This window comes from Barbus barbus, assembly GCF_936440315.1.
Source record: "Barbus barbus genome assembly, chromosome: 16".
NCBI lineage: Eukaryota > Metazoa > Chordata > Actinopteri > Cypriniformes > Cyprinidae > Barbus > Barbus barbus.
The window spans coordinates 4,885,741-4,902,477 of record NC_136744.1 but is presented as its reverse complement, the minus strand read 5'-3'; the positions used below and the strand labels follow the sequence as shown (position 1 = coordinate 4,902,477).

General features: G+C 35.5%; 1 protein-coding gene across 1 annotated transcript in view; it reads left to right on the top strand.

Moving 5' to 3' along the window:
• The window catches only part of LOC306882152 (myomesin-2-like), a gene marked incomplete at its 5' end in the record, with an annotated part of 41,168 nt that overhangs the window by 14,332 nt on the left and 10,099 nt on the right, over positions 1 to 16,737 (top strand). Inside the window, 17 exons of the mRNA XM_079436634.1 lie at positions 63 to 184; positions 2,855 to 3,042; positions 3,143 to 3,269; positions 4,788 to 4,966; positions 5,095 to 5,209; positions 8,744 to 8,906; positions 9,062 to 9,168; positions 9,488 to 9,532; positions 10,328 to 10,464; positions 11,721 to 11,865; positions 11,981 to 12,043; positions 12,549 to 12,616; positions 12,717 to 12,830; positions 13,900 to 13,987; positions 14,092 to 14,130; positions 15,375 to 15,480; positions 16,237 to 16,400. Coding sequence (XP_079292760.1) covers positions 63 to 184; positions 2,855 to 3,042; positions 3,143 to 3,269; positions 4,788 to 4,966; positions 5,095 to 5,209; positions 8,744 to 8,906; positions 9,062 to 9,168; positions 9,488 to 9,532; positions 10,328 to 10,464; positions 11,721 to 11,865; positions 11,981 to 12,043; positions 12,549 to 12,616; positions 12,717 to 12,830; positions 13,900 to 13,987; positions 14,092 to 14,130; positions 15,375 to 15,480; positions 16,237 to 16,400 — 1,970 coding nt within the window. The remainder of the gene's footprint in view (positions 1 to 62; positions 185 to 2,854; positions 3,043 to 3,142; positions 3,270 to 4,787; positions 4,967 to 5,094; positions 5,210 to 8,743; positions 8,907 to 9,061; positions 9,169 to 9,487; positions 9,533 to 10,327; positions 10,465 to 11,720; positions 11,866 to 11,980; positions 12,044 to 12,548; positions 12,617 to 12,716; positions 12,831 to 13,899; positions 13,988 to 14,091; positions 14,131 to 15,374; positions 15,481 to 16,236; positions 16,401 to 16,737) is intronic.

The following is a 16,737-nucleotide window of genomic DNA, read 5'->3' as shown; positions in this document are numbered from 1 at the left end:
TATTCCCTAAATAATGAACTAGAAACTTCCTCTTTCACTGCCTCATTACTGGGTTCTCACAGGTTTGTTGTGCACGGACTGACCACCGGTGAAACGTATGTCTTCCGTGTTCAAGCCATCAACGAGCTGGGTCTCAGCGATGAATCCCAGGAGTCGGCCCCTCTTTCTGTGAGAGCCGCTCTTAGTAAGTCTGCCTTTCACAATCCAGTCTCCTTTGATATTCCATCAAGAAACCATTTATTTTGATCCTTTTCCTCTTGCCAAACATATTCAAAAGCTGTTTTTCAGCAGGAGGCGTTTGTTATTGATAAACCCATGGTGTACAAATGACAAAAAGAAAAGCACCCACCAGAGATGGCCTACCAGACTTCTTTTTAATGACTTTACAACAGGCTGGAAAAGGTCTTTATTTATCTTTATTCATAGGAGTGCTCAGGAAAGTTTCCACACAACAACAATAGAAAAGATGATTTCCTTTGTAAAAAAAAAAAGAAAAAGATTGATAAGATTCCATTTGAATGAAAATTGTTTACATTACTATATATATACTATAGAAACCTCATAGCATTTGCTAAATTGGTTTAATAATGTATACCAAATGAGTCAGAATGTTTTTTTTTTCTTTCCTTATCTCTGTGGGACACTTAGTCAACAAGTAGAAATGATTTCAGCCAGCAGACCATTTATTTTTAACAGATCTGGATGAGTTGTAGAGCTGTTTGCTTTGTAAGTCTTTAACTTTAGCTAACAGCAATCCTCTGTTTGGACTCTGGGGGACAATTCCATACTCGGAGACTTCAAAAGATTAAACTTTTTATCCTAAGAGTGCAGGCCTGTCTGTAGTACAGAGCCAGTCAAAACAGTGGTTAGGAAATTAAATTAGATGATTTATTTCGATTAATTTATTAGTTAGAATTAGATGTTTTAATCAAGCAGCTCTGATGAAGTATAACTAATCTCTAATATTTTTTTTTCCTATGAACATTATTGATAACTTGTGTGGCTTGAGGAGAGTGTTTCATTTACTGAATTTGCCAGTCAAAAACTGTAAAAAATAAAATAAAATAAAATGTAGCCTTACATTGACCCAAGCCATATCAGGGGCCAGAATTTCATGGGAATATTCAAGGTGGTCTCTTTTCACCTGCACCAGTAGGCACCTAGCAACAACTCCAAACATCCTAGCAACTGCACTAAAATTCTGTCATAACACCCTGATAACAATTTTTGTATGGGCAACAACCACAACCTTCATCATACCATTAGCATTATAGCTTCACTTGGCTGCCCACTGCTCCGGGTGTATGTTTACTACTGTGTGTACACTTGGATGGGTTAAATGCAGAGCACAAATTCCCAGTATGGGTCACTATACTTGGCCAAACACCACTTCCCCCTTCCTCTTCCCCTTCCCCTTCCCCTTCACTTCTGATATGGAGACTGTCAGCATGTTCATGTTGCTTTTAAAGGGGCCATATGAAGCGATTTCATGTTTTCCTCTAATCTTTGCAACTTTACAGATCTTTTCTATGCACAAACAGCTTGTAACACTCCAAAGATAAAGTCTCAAACCCAGAGAGATATTCTTTATAAAAGTTAAGACTCTGCCATGCCCTCCTAAAACATGTTGGTGTGGGAAGATTTGCATAACCTCGCCCAAACATATACACAATGAAAGAAGCTGTAACTTTTATTCACGCTGTAGTATTGTAGCTGCCGCCGGCACCATGTCCTGGAGATGCTGTGTTTTTGGTCAATTGTAAGGTAGTGTGGTATTCTTTGTGTATAATGCAGTCCCATAATGCTTTGAACTCAGTTCAAGATGGCTAAAAAATAGGTTAGAAATATAATTATTTAATTATCAAAATTCAGTCTAATTAAAATAAGTAGTTCAGTCTGATTAAGAATAAACTACTTGTTTATTAATTTACTCTCCATTTACACTTCTATTAAAAATTTTGGCATCTATTTAGTTGATAAATAATATAGTAAAACAAGTATCATTACTTCAATTTAAAATAGCTGTTTTATTGTTTTTCACATATTTTAAAATATAATTTATTCCAAAACTGAATTTTAAGCAGCTATTACCCTCGTCTTTACTGTCACGTGACCCTTCAGAAATTATTTTAATATGCCGATTTGGTGCTCAAAAATATTTCGGTAACACTTTAGAATAGGGAACACTTATTCACTATTAACTACAACTTTTCCCTCAATAAACTCCTAATGAGCTGCTTATTAATAGTTAGTAAGGTAGTTGTTAAGTTTAGGTATTGGGTAGGATTAGGGATGTAGAATAAGGTCATATAGAATAAGCCATTAAAGTGGTCATCGGATGCCCATTTTACACAAGTTGATATGATTCTTTATGGTCTTAATGAAAAGTCTATAACATACTGTATGTGGAAAAGGGAATACAATTTTTTTTCTGAAAGTTCAAAAGAACAGAACTTATTTGAAATACAAATATCACTTTTGATTAGTTTAATGCATCGTTGCTGGATAAAAGTATTTGTTCCGTTAAAAAAACTAAAAAACTAAAAAAAAACCTTAGGTTCTATTTTAGCTTGTGATGCTGCTTTACAAGACAGTTGTTTATGTAGGCAGTAGATAGCAAAGCAGCTGTTTCAGAATAAAGCCCTAAATTCTCTTGATGAAAACACTGCCATATTTTGAGGCTTACACCAATGCATTCCACCCTCCTGTATTACACCTCCAGATGCAACGCTTCTCTCAGAAATGTGCATAAGTATAAGCCAGAGATGAGGCTTGCACGCCAGCGCATGTTCCTCTCAGTCCAAGATATTGAGTAATGGGGAGGACCAGCTAAATCAATCTGTCTTCTCCACAGAGCTGCCTTCTTCCCCTTATGACGTCTCTCTTCTCTACTGTGATGGGGAATCCATGGTGCTCAACTGGAAGCAGCCCCTCCATTCTGGAGGAGCAGACGTCACTGATTATTACATTGACAAATGCAATGTGGCCAAGAAGACATGGAAGGAGGTCAACATCCCACCCATTAAGGAAAGACTACACAAGGTGGCCATGTATTGCAGCATCCTGTGCATGTTATCAGCTTATATTGATTGATTTATAATATGCATAATATTATTACTAAAATGAACTTTTCCTTTCGAAGGTTGGAGGTCTGACAGCTGGGTCAGTGTATCAGTTTAGGGTCTATGGAGCTAATTTGATTGGACTGGGTGATGCCTCAACCCATAGTACTCCCTTCAAATGCGAGGCTTGGACCATGCCTGAGCCAGGTAATGCGACATGTGCACATAGTTTTACTTCTAAAATTCTATCACTATTTACTCATTTTCATGTCGATGAACACCTGCATGCTGCTGTTTGTTCTGTGTAACACAAAAGAAGAAATTGTAAAGAATCTTCCATCAGCTGAAAAGAAAATGTAGAATAAGCTGGAAATTACCCCCACTATAATCTACATCTATAAATAAAACAATGAAAAACAAAGGCATTTTTGCTTTTCATCTGTGTTAACCAGCTATTATCCTGGTGAGCAGAACTGGTATTTAATGGACTTGAACTAACATAAACTAACAATTGAATAATCGCATTTTCTTAGCTGACATTAAGAAAGAAAAATAAATACTGCAACAAATGTATTGCTCATTGCTAGTTAAAGTTTGTTGATGCATCAATTAATGTGAACTATGGAACCATATTGTAAAGTATTACCACTTCACTTCATGTTTTATCAGCAATGTAGATTAGATCACAGAAAGCCAAATGTTTAAGTTTCCAAGGCATAACAAAGGATTTACAAGATCAATAAATGTAAGATTTTCATTGGCAGTGCAGCACTGGCCTGAAAGGGCAATTGACAGCAAACTGGCACAAAACTTTCTCACATTGGTCCCGGGCCAACAGGCCATCCTTATTCATTGCATTGCACTATTTGGAGTTTATCTCAGTGAACTGATGTTGGTGGAAAAGAACTCAATGAAGAATCTTGTATCTCTTTATTTCCACAGAATAAAGGCATATATGTTTGGCACGATATGAATATGGTGAATTTAGGTCTTTTTATTTGCTGCCCTAAGAACACTTTAGAGGAAGTAAAAGTCTTATGTGTGCAAAACACACTCATGCATGAGACTTCCAAACCACAACTCTTGCAAACATTACACGGGTACTTGTTATTTAGCAGATTTACTGTGTTCTTATTAAAGGCACAGATCCTCTGCGGCAAGATGTCTTGTTTGCATGGTTAAAAACCCTTTTAAAGGCTACAAAATTGGATTGGTTATATATGCTGCCAGCCACAACTCCGCTATATCACTATCATTAAAACTGAAGTATTAATAACATTAGTAGTACCTGTTTTAAAACATGTTACCTTGTCACTGGTAACTTGTTACCTTGTTTTCACACAAAAAGCCATTGTTCGGATCTGGCCTGCATTATTTCCTGATTATATTCCTCTTTCTGCCTCTCAACATTCATGTATTGAACAGTCAAGACCAGACACAAAATACAGACCAATGTGATTCTCATGGAAGCTGTGAAGAATGTGTTCCAGTTATATTTTACCCTAAAACCAAAGAAATTATATTTCACATTACATCTGAAAATCAGAATTTAATAATCCAGATTAATTACAGTGATGAGAATTTTACATGGCACAACACTTTTTCTTTGTTTCGTTTTAGGTTGAAATGTCATCTGCACATATTTTCATGAGATTCGCCAAAATTGATATAAAACATGATTGAAAGCAAGAAAAACTTTGATTTCCTTGTGTTTGGCTTCGGTAGGTCCAGCCTATGACATGACCTTCACTGAAGTAAGGGATGATTCGGCGGTGGTGGAGTGGAAGGCTCCTGTCTACAACGGTGCCAGTGCCATCACTGGATACTTTGTTGAGAAATCCAAGAAAGGCTCGGATAACTGGAGCAAAGTCAACGAAAGCTCAGTCAACCACTGCTATCTTAAGGTATCGATTTGTTCTGTCAAACTCACATTCTCAGACATTTTGTACTATTACTTCAGCTAGACATGGGAGTATGAATACCAGTGTGTTTCTCTGTGGCTTTATCACACGTATTGTTCGAATGTATGCAGGTCAAGGGTCTAGAAACAGGCGAGTCTTATGTGTTCCGTGTGCGGACAGAGAACACCAATGGCATCGGCGTGGCTTCAACACTCTCTGACTCTGTGTGCATCAAGGCACTGCCAGGTAAACCAGCACTGTAGAGCTGACAGTTTAAGGAAATACCTGTGAATGAATATGCATATTTATTTGAATGGGAATATATGAATCTGAATACTTGTACATATATGAATGGGAAAAACCTTACATTAACAAACCATTAACTAGGACTTTTGCCTAAATTAACTCCTAATTTGCTGCTTATTATTAGTTAGAAAGGTAGCTGTTAAATTTAGGTACTAATTAATAATGTAGATTATGGTCATGCAGAATATGTGCTTTATAAGAGCTAATAAACAGCCTTTATATTAATAATAGGCATGCTAATAAGCAACTAGGTAATAGTGAGAATTGATCCCTAAACTAAACTTACAATTAAAAAGACAATCACTTTCATCTGTTTATTCTAGAGCATGTATGCACATTGCATGAAAAGCATTTTTTGTGCAATTTGAGTTAAGGAATCACAATTACGAGACAATTAGTGTTGGATTTTTTGCCGATTCATACATAGATTGTTTGTTGACATAGTTGACAGGAAGTACTTTTAAAGAAAATGTCTCTCTTTTTACCAATTTCTCTCCCTCATGTCATTACAAACCCATAAGACATTGATTCATCTTCGAAACACAAATTAAGATATTTTTAATAAAACTGAGAGGTTTCTGTCCCTCCATTGGAAGTCATAAATGCATTGTTAAATAAATCCATATGAATCAAGTGATTTTATCCAAGTCTCGTGAAGAGATATGGTTTAATTTAGGCTTTTATGCGCATCTAAACAGTGATTGACACATACATAGAGCACATCACATATGGTAAACACGAAAGCTCAAATTTGCGCATGTGGTGCATGAGGTTTGTTCTAGCAACACATGCACAAGCTTACATGTTTACAATGTGTGATGAGCTCTGTTTATGCATGTGTTTATATGTGAATAAAAGACTAAATGATATCTTCTCATCAAATAAAACAACCTAATCTCTTCACAAGTCTTGGATTGGGTGAACTCTCCCTTTAAGGCAGGGATTCTCAACATTGGGGTTGCTGGAAGATATATTTTTGAAAGGGGTTCTGTTCACAGTAAAAGATTCACACCCAAGACAAGTAAACTTCATTCTAACACATGCCAGTTTACACCAATGCGACTAGATGAGAAGAAGTATTGTTTCCATAGCAACTACTATTTACTTCAGTTTTTCTGTCAGCTTTGTGTAGCGCAGCTATCAGACTTGTGAAAGCAACTTAGTGTCTAGAATCCAGAAACACGCCATACCATATATAATATAATATAATAATAATAAGAAGAAGAATGCTTCTTGTTTACTGATTGGCTGCATTTTGTGATGATAATCTAATTAAAGTTTGAATGTCAAATTGCTTTGCATTTGTTTAACCATCAGAAAAGTCATTTCTATTTACATCCCTGGGAAACTAATGATAATGATATTTTAGCTGTTATAGTTGTGGAGAATCACTGCCTCGAGGGGAATTTTGTTCCAAGTCAATATGAAATGCTTTTTGCAGGCCCCTTTTTACTTCCATAATGCAATTCATTTACACATGAAACAGGATTTTTAACAAGAATAATATTGGGGAAATCATTACATAACAGAATAGAGCTATGTTTTTGGAAAGGGGTGAAGATTTTAGCTGATTAGCATGGCCCAACTAGCCTTTCATGGTAGATGCAGTTAATCCAGTTTTTCTGAATTGACTGCTTATTACTGTAGCCTATATTCTGACAAAATGTTTATTTATTTATTATCATTTTTTGCATATAGATGTTTTTCTACTGCCCTTTTTTCTTGAAGGCCATTAAAAGCATGAAATGAGCTGCAAATGGAAAATGTCTGCTGACTTTGATGTCACATCTATAGTGACTAGTCAGCCAATCAGATTTTTGCTGCAGCACCAGGATGGTTAGGAATGGCTCCAGATTGGCTCAAAATGTCTGTGGCCAGAACTGAGTGACTATGAGCAAAAATGGCTGATTATAGTTCACATACTTCCGAGGGATGAACGGATGGCTTTCTTCAGTATAGACCTCATTGGCTTTGGTGACACTGGTCATCCATCCAGGGGTGTTTCCCTGCCCTTGACTAGAGATGACATGATCCTCTAGTAGTTACATTTCAGAGGTGGTTATTACTAGAGTATGAAGATTGGCTTTTTGGAATTGTGCACAGTAAAACCAGAAGTTGCATTCAGTTTCGTCAGTTGTAAATTCATATAGTCTTTAAGCACTTACAAAACCACCCAGAACCCAGAATAGCTGAATATCAGTGCATTTGAAAGAAGGGATCTGTATTTTGGATGAAACGAGCGGAGTTCAGAGCCGTGCGGGGCAGTGTGGATGGCACCATGGGAGGCGTTCTGAAGTGTCTTGGGGAGCAGCTGCCTGCACATTCACAGATAAGGAAAACGGGATGATCCAAGATGATTCATTCCGAGCAGCCTGAAAGGTTTTGGGGCTGATAAAATGCTGTCAGCCAGTAGAGTGCACTGTGGATTCATCTGTCTTTATAAAGTATGTGTGTAATGTTGTATGAGATGTTCTCCTTATAGCACGACCGAGAAGGGAAGCCCTGTGTAGGCTGATTGGTCATAATCAGGGCTACAGAACTCCACAGATGTCTGCAACAATCATTCACAAACTTCTTCACACACTATTTTTTCTTTTTTTTTTTAAACAAATTTTGTTCATTATGCACCATTACACTGAAAATGGTAGCATCCAAATTAACTGGCTTTATTAAAATATATATATATATAATATCCACCTATATAAATTGATTTATACCAACTAATTAATGAAAGTAGTCTTTAAATCAGGTAGAAATATCTCTTTAAGGTCACAACTGCAAGTCACAACTGTTTACAGTTTACAGCAATAACTCGCCTAAAATGAAAATACTGCTATTATTTTCTTGGTTTAAACTTATTCCGAAATAGTATAACTTTATTTTCTGTGTAGTAAAAGTGAATTTCCAGAATATCCTGGCCACTTTCTAAATTATGAAAATGAATTGGGTTTGTAAAGTCACAAAATGAGACGCATCATAAAAGTGGTGCCCACAATATTATATAATATAATATCCTTATAATAAGTCTTCTGAAGCCATTCTATAGCTTTGTGTGACAAACAGACAGAAACATAAGCTGATTTTTACTGAAAGTGAAATACGGTGCTCCATCAGGTTTGATTTCAATGACATTTGGTTACAAGACACATTGGAACCAATGGCATTTGACGTCAGTGGTGTTAAATGTCAACAATGGGACGTTTTAATATGTGACATTTGTAGTACATTTTAGATCTTCTGAGGATCAAAATATCATCTAATTAATATTAAGATCATATGTATATATCCATATTAGTAATTAAATATATGAATTAGTATATGGAGATAATATTCATGATTAAAATTTTTAGGGAACAGTATTTTTGAATAATCCCACTCTCTCCCAAATGCGGCATATCCTACAGTACCTGCTTTGTAGTCTGTACATCTTGTTTGCTTGTGTGCAAATCCTTCTCTGCTACTGTTATTTTGAAGGCACCCAGGAAATCAAATGTGGCGTCGATGAGGAATCAGGTGACATTTATATCTCTTTTGAGAGCTGCCAAATGGCGGAGAAATCAAAGTTTGTGTGGAAGAAGTCCTACCAAGAAATTACTGACTTCTCTAAGGGAATCGTCGTGAAGACATCAGGCAGCCAGTAAGAAAAACACACGTACGATGTGTCCTAACTAGATCTGGACCAGATACATATTAGCTCAAAGCATATTTAGGGCAATGCCACAGTCTGTGCATATTTAATTCCATTGTTGTCCCACTGAACAGACACTAATGTTTGCTCATTTGTTTCTTTAGCTCAACTTTGCTTTTTAAGAACCCAGACAAAGAGGATTTGGGCACATACTCCGTGTCTGTTACACAAACTGATGGTGTCTCCGCCAGCTACAAGATCTCAGCAGAAGGTGAGGCCTGTTAATATATTATGACTATCACCTTCATTATTAATGCCCTTCCTCAAAATTATATAGAGAACCAGACACTATCAAAACATTCCACAGACAGATGGGAATCTTATTTGATTTGGCTGTCGGATACTTGCCAGTATGTTGATCTGTATTATGGATGCTACATCGTCTGCAGTGAAGTGATTGCTGTAATATTACATATTGTCAAAAGAACCTTAGTAATAAAAATAAGAATGCTAATGAGATTTGTGTTGTCTTCTATGTCCTTGAAAGTGTTGTTGATAATGATGATAGTTGCCTCTGTCCTTCATTTTAGAGCTGGAGAAGATGTTGGCCCTCAGCTATGACATACGCAACCCAAGTGAGTGACCCTGGATAGTAGCGATTGAACACAAACCATGGTCAACATGTGTACTTGACACTTTAATTGAATAGCGTATTCAGGGTTGGAAATGATTGTAACATTTCACAATTTTTTTTTTTTTTTTGTGGCATGTTAATTCATAGTTATTGTTATACTATTTGGAATGTCAAAAAATGTAAGTAACATTAGGTAATTATGCAATAGATAATAATGTATAGATTCATATTCATATTCAAGTGTTTGCAAAATTTCCATAGTGTGTATACATTTTTAGTTGTTCTTGGCTCTAAAAAATTAATTGGCTAAAAATGACTCTTTCTGAGTTTAGAAATGTATCATTAATCTATCATTTTATCTAGATAGATGGCAATATTCAAGTATGGGAACCCTGGATTTTAATCTACCTAGTTGCTAAATTGCTTGGCAACCATAGATGACCCTGCAATAATAAACTGCATTACATGACATATTATTAATAATAATGTGACTAGCTATTGAACATCTATTATCTGTTTTTTTTTTTTCAAATTACTAGTACCACTGTTTTATAAAACACTTGAGGCTATTACCGTGATTTTACCAAAGTTAAATTGGTTTAACTTCATGTTGTGCCTGACAATAGCATTTAACCATTGTACATTCACTGTAACAAGGGACATGGCTTATTGCTTAAAATAAACTCTGATATTTATTTGTATATAGGATCGGCATGTGTTATTTCACGCGTATGAACAGTGGCAACACACAAGACAACATGTCAGATTGTCACACATCACCTCTCTTGTGTCGCAGTTATTCCTCTGAAGACTGAACTGGCCTATAAGATTCTAGAGAGAGGCCGTATGCGCTTTTGGCTGCAAGCTGAGGGCATCTCCTCTGCTGTGACCTACAAATTCTTTGCCAATAACAAGGAGCTCGTCAACTGTGAGGTAAACAACTGCAGATAAAGTGGTACAGGCAACCACATATCTTCATTATTTCATAAACAGAAAGCAGGGAGTTTTATATAAAAGGAGACAGTTTACCCAAAAATGAATGAATTTACTCATCCTTAGGATCCTCCATACCCCATATGGCTTTATTTCTTCTATGAAACATAAAATAAGTTGTTTAACAGCAGAGTAAAAGCATCATAAACAGGGTCCATATGACTTCTATACTAATTTCTAAGTCATTATGTACTTAAAATATTTTACGTATACACAAAATATCAGTAACATTGGTTATCAGATTATTTTGGAGATATATTGGCTGATATAGTATATTTAATATTCTATTATATTTGTAGTGTATGTATATATATATATATATATATATTATATTATAATTAGTGCTGTCAAATGGTTAATCATATCCAAAAAAAGTTTTGTTTGAATAATATATTTGTGTGTTCTGTGTATATTTATTATGTATATATAAATACACACACATAAAGTATATATTTTGAACATTTGTACATGTGTTTACATGTCTATATTTATATTCATATAATTTATATTATAAATAAATATATTTAATATATAAAAATATTTGTTTTCTGAAATATATACATGCATGTGTGTGTATTTATATATACATAATAAATATACACAGTACACACACATATATTACGGAAACTTTTATTTTGGATGTGATTAATCGTGATTAATCATCTGACAGCACTAATTGTAATATCCTTTGTCATATAACTTCACAAACTCAAATAATTTAATAACACTTGTTAAATGTAACCTTTAGACAATCTCGATTATATATATATATATATATATATATATATATATATATATATATATATATTTTTTTTTTTTTTTTTTTTTTTTTTTTAATTATGTGATTTTAAATTTTAATGTTGTGTTTTTTTTCTAATAAAATAGTACTGGTGCATCCCTGTCACTGAACTGAAAAGGCCAGCATGAACTTTCTGCTATAAGTAATACCTTTTGTGTTCTGTGGTAGAAAGAAAGCCATACGTGTTTTGTATTTGATTACTGAATTGTCATTCTCGGTGAACTATCCCTTTAAGCTTAGCTCCAACCTTTGCTGTGCAGGAAAACATAACCAATCCAAATAAATAGATTCAGCTCTATTGCAATACTACCATCTGTTATGTTTTTCTGTTCCATTTGCGTGAGCCTCCTATGAAAAGCCCAGGAGAGAAATGTTTACCTCTCCGGCTTTTTCACAGCAAACTAAAATGAGTCACGACGCAGCTACGGGCATTATTGAGATGGTGATGGATCATTTCACTGACGACAGCGAGGGCACTTTCACCGTGCAGATTCAAGATGGCAGAGCCAAGGCCCAGTCTTCTCTGGTGCTGATCGGAGACGGTGAGAGCCAGCATCGCTCGAGGGCTTCTGCAGCTCTCATCTTGAGATATTGTGCTCCTCTGTTGAACTCCACTCATTGACCTCTTATAGTTCCTGCTTTATTTTCCTTTTCCAGCCTTCAAGGCAGCGCTGGCTGAGGCGGAATACCAAAGGAGGGAGTACATTCGTGTGAAAGAGGGTACTGCACTCACCCTGTTGATGTAGCTGTTGAAATAACCTTCAGATAGAGTGAATTACAACCTGCGGTTTTGTAATCCATTCTTGGTATTACGTTTTGAGGTTTACAAACAAGCTTTGCATTATATCAAAAAATCTCTTATTTGTTCCCTGATAAAAAAAAAAATAAATGCTTTCATGAGTAGTTCATCCTAAAAATAAAAAGTCCTTTTATTTCCCTCATGTTTTTTTCCAAACCTGTATGACTTGCTTCCATTTTTTTAATAATATTTTTAATAATATGACAGTTTTTATACTGTATTATGTAGTAGATTCCTCTTAGACTAGTAGATTTTGAATCTCCAGCTAAACCAGATAACAACCGTCTTGGCCATCTAGGCTGAGACCAACTAAAACTAGCAGACCACTTAGGCTGGTTTAGCTGATGTTTTTCAGTATAGTTGCTCACTGATTCTTTGAGTTTCCCATGATTTGAGAATGTTAATTTTCCATTTTTATTTTTCCAGGCCCTCACTTTACGGAGTTCCTCTCCATTCAAGTTGGTGATAATGCTTCTGTCACTCTTGTTTGCAAGGCAAGTTGAATGGGAAGGATTTAGCCAAAGCAAATTATATATCAAATTAAAGACTGACTGATGATATATGGTGTTGTCTTGCATGCCTGACCCCCTTCAGGTGGCTAATTTGAAGAAGGACTCTGTGTTCCAATGGTATAAGGACGATGTAGAGGTGATTTCTGAGGTGCCTGCCGACTTGAACTCAGGAGTCTGCAAGTTCCCCCTGACTAATGTGAGCACTTCATTTCATAGACATTGAAGCTAAAAATCGTTTGGTCAAATATCACTCTAACCTGCATGTCTAAGTTTACCAAAAAGCCTTAACATTATACATTGAAATTTATTAAAATAGCAGTTCACCTAAATATTATATTCCAGGTTATTTAATATTTCCAGTGAATACACAAACAATACAACAGTGATCTAAAAGCCTTACACATGGAACAAATTCTGGGCTAAATTGTATTATCCATTAGCATTAGTAAATTTGCTTAAAAAAACAAAAGTTTAATGCACAGCCTTTTAATGTCAACAACTCAATATAAGGGGAAGCTTATACTTCTCTTAAATCTTTTACTATGCATAGTATCCTGATATTGTGATTCAATACACGTTTATATGGCTAATTGCAATTTATTAGCAGCATTTACAATTGTTTTTTCCATCATGTCCTTAGAGCAGAACAGATCTGTGACCCATTTATGGGTTCGTGACCGCTAGTGTAGGCCAGTAACAGATATTTGTGTTTGTGCTTTCCAAAATCAAAGTTTAAAATGTATCAAAAGTGTACTGAAGCATGCTCGACGCTAAGTGCCATAGCTAAGGTTATTTCAGTAAAAAGACAAATAATCCCTGCTGGACTGTTATGGGTAATTGCTCTGTTTTTTTTTTTTTTACAGTCGATATTCTTCCCAGTTACAAAGTAAAACAGCTTGTGCAACTTCCATAATGATGCATGACAAAATTTTACTGCGTTTGTTATAATCGCTCCTGACATCTTATGAGAACTACCATAAGAACATTTCACATGAAAAATAAACTTAAGAGCTTCTGACTCCTTAGGATTGAAACCAGGGGTCTCAATCAATTGAGTGCCGTAGTAATTTTTTGTATAGTGCTGGTTATTCTTTGAGATTTTTTGTCAAAACTATTTTTTAAAACTATATGAAAAAGCTATATTTTACTCCTAAGGCAATGTAGCACAAAAACTATTCTGCCGGTAATGCTCTAAAAAAGCATCACTCAGGTGGCCTGATTTTGTGAGATGCTGTATTTATTTTTTTGTTATCCTGATATTCTAGTTCTCCAAGAGGGATGTGGGACTATATAAAGCAACCATCACCGATGACAGAGGCCAAGATGTGTCACAGATTGATGTTTCTGGCAAAGGTACCATCTCTCAGTATTGTCTTATCAAATATAGAAAAATGTAAATGTGTGCTGGAAAATGTTCCATAAAACGTGTATTAAAGATATCTTTTTCTCGCCCACAGCTTTTGATGACATCATTAACGAGCTCAGTCGCATCGCTGGTGTGTATGACATGTATCATCATGCTCGTCATTTGGCTCTCCAAAGCCAGCATGCCTTTAACATCAACTGATTTTAAATCAACCGTCTTCCACCCTTCTCTATCCATGGAGTCTAAATCTGGTCATCTAACTTAAAATGGACCAGAACTTCAATTATGAACTTTTTATGGTTTCCCATAGTTCATTTTTAGTGCTGTGCTGGAGCTGTCAGGGTCTTGGTGATGAATTGTATGACTGTAACCCAAGGGTGACTCTGATACTCTTATGCTAAAATGCATGCCATGTTGATTTGGTGTTTAAAAGATTCTTCTTAAAACATATTCAGATTTTAAAAAAAGAGCATGAATAAGCAAAACAGTAAATCCATCTGATTAAAATTCATATACACAGTAGATACTATTATATTCCAAGTTTGTCCCACTTTATAGTACTACTATGTACTTACATAAAAATAAGAACAATGCACTTATTGTGTTCATATTGTATTGTAAAACACTTTTCTGCTATTGAGGTGGGATACGGGTAAGGTTAGGGGCAGGTTTAGTGGTATGGGTAGGTTTAAGGGTGGGTTAAGGTGTAAGGGATGGGTAAACAGTGTAATTATAAATGGAATTACGGAAATTCATTACAGATGTAATTACATGCAGGTATTTTTAAAATATAAGGACAATGTAAAAACATGTATGTACACAATGTACACAAAAGTGTATTGTACCAAATTTTCTGAATTTGAGGTAAAATATGACTTAAATATGTGACCCTGGACCACAAAACCAGTCATAAAGGATGACTGAGATTTATACATTAATAAATAAGCTTTCCATTGATGTATGGTTTGTTAGGATAGGACAATATTTGGCCGATATACAACTATTTGAAAATGTGGAATCCGAGGGTGCAAAAAAAAAATTTATTTTGAGAAAATCCCCTTTAATGTTGTTCAAATGAAGTCCTTAGCAATGCATATTACTAATCAAAAATATCTTCATGGAACAATTTCAGTTGTACTAAAACAATTCTTAATCTTTCATCCAAAAAAAACAACAACAATAAAATGAAAACAGTAAAAAGATCATCTTGAAGAGAAAACACTTGTTCATTGTGGCTGGGTGCCTACTTGAAAATCTTTGCATAAAGAGCAAAAGAATCTCAGCTTTAACACATGGTGAATCACAGCAATGCAGATTTCTGTCCTGTGTTTTTGAATTTTAAGATCTCTTTTCTTCTTTTTTGGACCTGGACAGGATCCAGCGCCTCTGAGTTGTCGATTCAGTGCACTGCGGAGGGCATTATGCTTCAGTGCCATATGAAATATTACACCGAGGAGATGAAGATCCGTTGGAAACAAAAGTATGCACATTTTCCACTCGCACTTGAAACGATTTCCTAGAATAAAAAAAGATACACAAATACCCTTAAAAATGAAATGCCCATGCCTCTTCATGTCCTCAGGCATAACAACGACTCTACATGTAAACATGATTTTCAGATTCTGGTCTATAGTTTTGTGTTGGTTCAGTGTGAGGTGTACAAAATAAATGATTATTGAACTACATGAAATTGCAAGAATAAAGAGTCTGTCTTGTTCCTCGCTCTGTTGTCGACACAAAACAAATCATCCTGATTGCAGTTGCCTAATGCTCTGCCCTGGAGGTGATTCAGTGGCATGTGAAAATCTTACGTTGTGAGAAAAGGCTCTTCCTGCTCGCATGGCTTCTCAAATCCCTGTATTAGCATTTTGAAGTGGCTATTCTGAGTCTTTCCTCCTCCTGTTGCACGTTTTTAATCACAAGCAGAGCAGGTATTAATGCAGGGGAAATTTCACATTCAGTCGCGACACAGAAAAACACACGCCGTGTCTAATCTTACACTAGGGACATGCTAATTTGATGCCCCACTTAAAAAAAAAGCATGTCTAACGTTTTGAGACCATTTACTCTGTGGAAAATGAGCAAACAATTGATCTTAAAAAGGGATTGGGATTAAACATGCCTTCGTTTTAACATGTTAGAAGCATGCATGTGATCGTATTGGTTTTGTCATTCTCTCAGTGATGAACAAATAATAATGGGTTTCTTTGCATTCACTTACTCTTTGTACTTCAAGGGATTCTAAAGTTGCTGCATCAGAAAGGATGAGAACCGGTGGCAACCCAGCAATGGCAACTTTGGAGATAGTCGAACCGACTGATAAGGATAAAGGAATGTACACTATTGAGATTGTGGATCCTGAGAAGACGCATTCTCGTACCCTTGACCTCTCTGGACAACGTGAGTTGTAAAAACAAACCTATAGGCTACAATTCATCCCATGTGTTGACTAAAGACCACCTAAATTTACCAGCTATGACACACTAAACTAAACAAGGCAAAGTCTAATTAACATTTATCAATACATTATACAACTAATTATTTCTAAAAAAGTGATTAATACGAACACTTTTTATTGTACACATATGTAACCATGGACCAAAAAAAAAAAAAAAAACAGTCATAAGGGTCAATGTTTTTAAATTGAGATTTATAAATCATCTGAAAGCTGAATAATAAGCGTTTCATTGATGTATGGTTTGTTATGATATGGCAATATTTGAAAATCTGGAATCTG